The 987-nt window shown below is 36.8% G+C and overlaps 1 protein-coding gene across 5 annotated transcripts in view; it reads right to left on the minus strand.

Moving 5' to 3' along the window:
- The window catches only part of LOC118414025 (fibropellin-1-like), a 46,259-nt gene that overhangs the window by 16,735 nt on the left and 28,537 nt on the right, over positions 1-987 (minus strand). For all 5 annotated transcript variants that reach the window (XM_035817753.1, XM_035817755.1, XM_035817752.1 and 2 more), the window contains one exon: positions 790-903. In XM_035817753.1, coding sequence (XP_035673646.1) covers positions 790-903 — 114 coding nt within the window. The remainder of the gene's footprint in view (positions 1-789; positions 904-987) is intronic.

Here is a 987-nt window from a genome sequence, read left to right on the forward strand (position 1 = left end):
GTTACAACATAAGCAATGTTAACTCTGATTTTGATTCCATGTCATTGTTGATATTTACGTTTTCATACCTAGACAGAATGATCTCCTTTCGGAGTGGCAGGCAATGCTTCGAGAACGTTTATCTATTCACATATATTTTCCAATGAGTTACGGCAAAGAAAATCACGGGTATATACTGTAAAAGTACCTGTGTGGTTGGATAGTAGCAAGTAGTGAAAGTACATGTGTAGTTGGGTGGTTGCAAAAGTGGCACTACTATAGAAGTCATAAGTGAAGTTGCCAACTTGGTAAATAATACCAGTCTACCACACTAGTGTCTTTTTAACTACACAATCGTTGAACTTTCTTGAATACAGGAATGAATGATTTGTTGTCTATGCTACAATTTTTTGTCGCTTCAATTCTTATTACATAGTTTATGGTGTCTATTTTAAGAATTCAGCCCTCTTTTTGTACCCATCTCGTTTTCTCCCTAACTCATTTTTTTTGCAGTCTGCATAGGATGTCATCCATAAAACATTTACTTGCTGCGGCCTTTATATTCTTTGTTGCATTGCAAGCAGGCCTGCATTTAGGCAAACAATGCCAGGGATTCTTCTTCTTGTTATGGCATATATATATATATATATATTTATATATATATATATATATATATATATGTATCAGTGTTATGCCTACTTGCCGTGCAGTTGCCTCTTGTATACCCAGCCTTTGGGCACAATGATAGGTGTAACCTAACTTATCAAAACATCCGGCTTGTCTAAAACGTTGCCTGTGAAATCTCCTGACCTGTTTCACAGTCATCTCCTGTATATCCTGCCACGCATTCACAGGTATAACCGTTGACTCCGTCCGTACAGGTACCGCCATATTGGCAGGGATCAGAAGCACACTCATCGATATCTATAACAGCAAAGACAATGGTAGATTTTGTGACAAAATAATCAGTGTTAACTCTGATTTCAATTTCAATGTCATTTTTAACAT

Source organism: Branchiostoma floridae, chromosome 4 (genome assembly GCF_000003815.2).
Source record: "Branchiostoma floridae strain S238N-H82 chromosome 4, Bfl_VNyyK, whole genome shotgun sequence".
Taxonomy (NCBI): Eukaryota; Metazoa; Chordata; class Leptocardii; order Amphioxiformes; family Branchiostomatidae; genus Branchiostoma; species Branchiostoma floridae.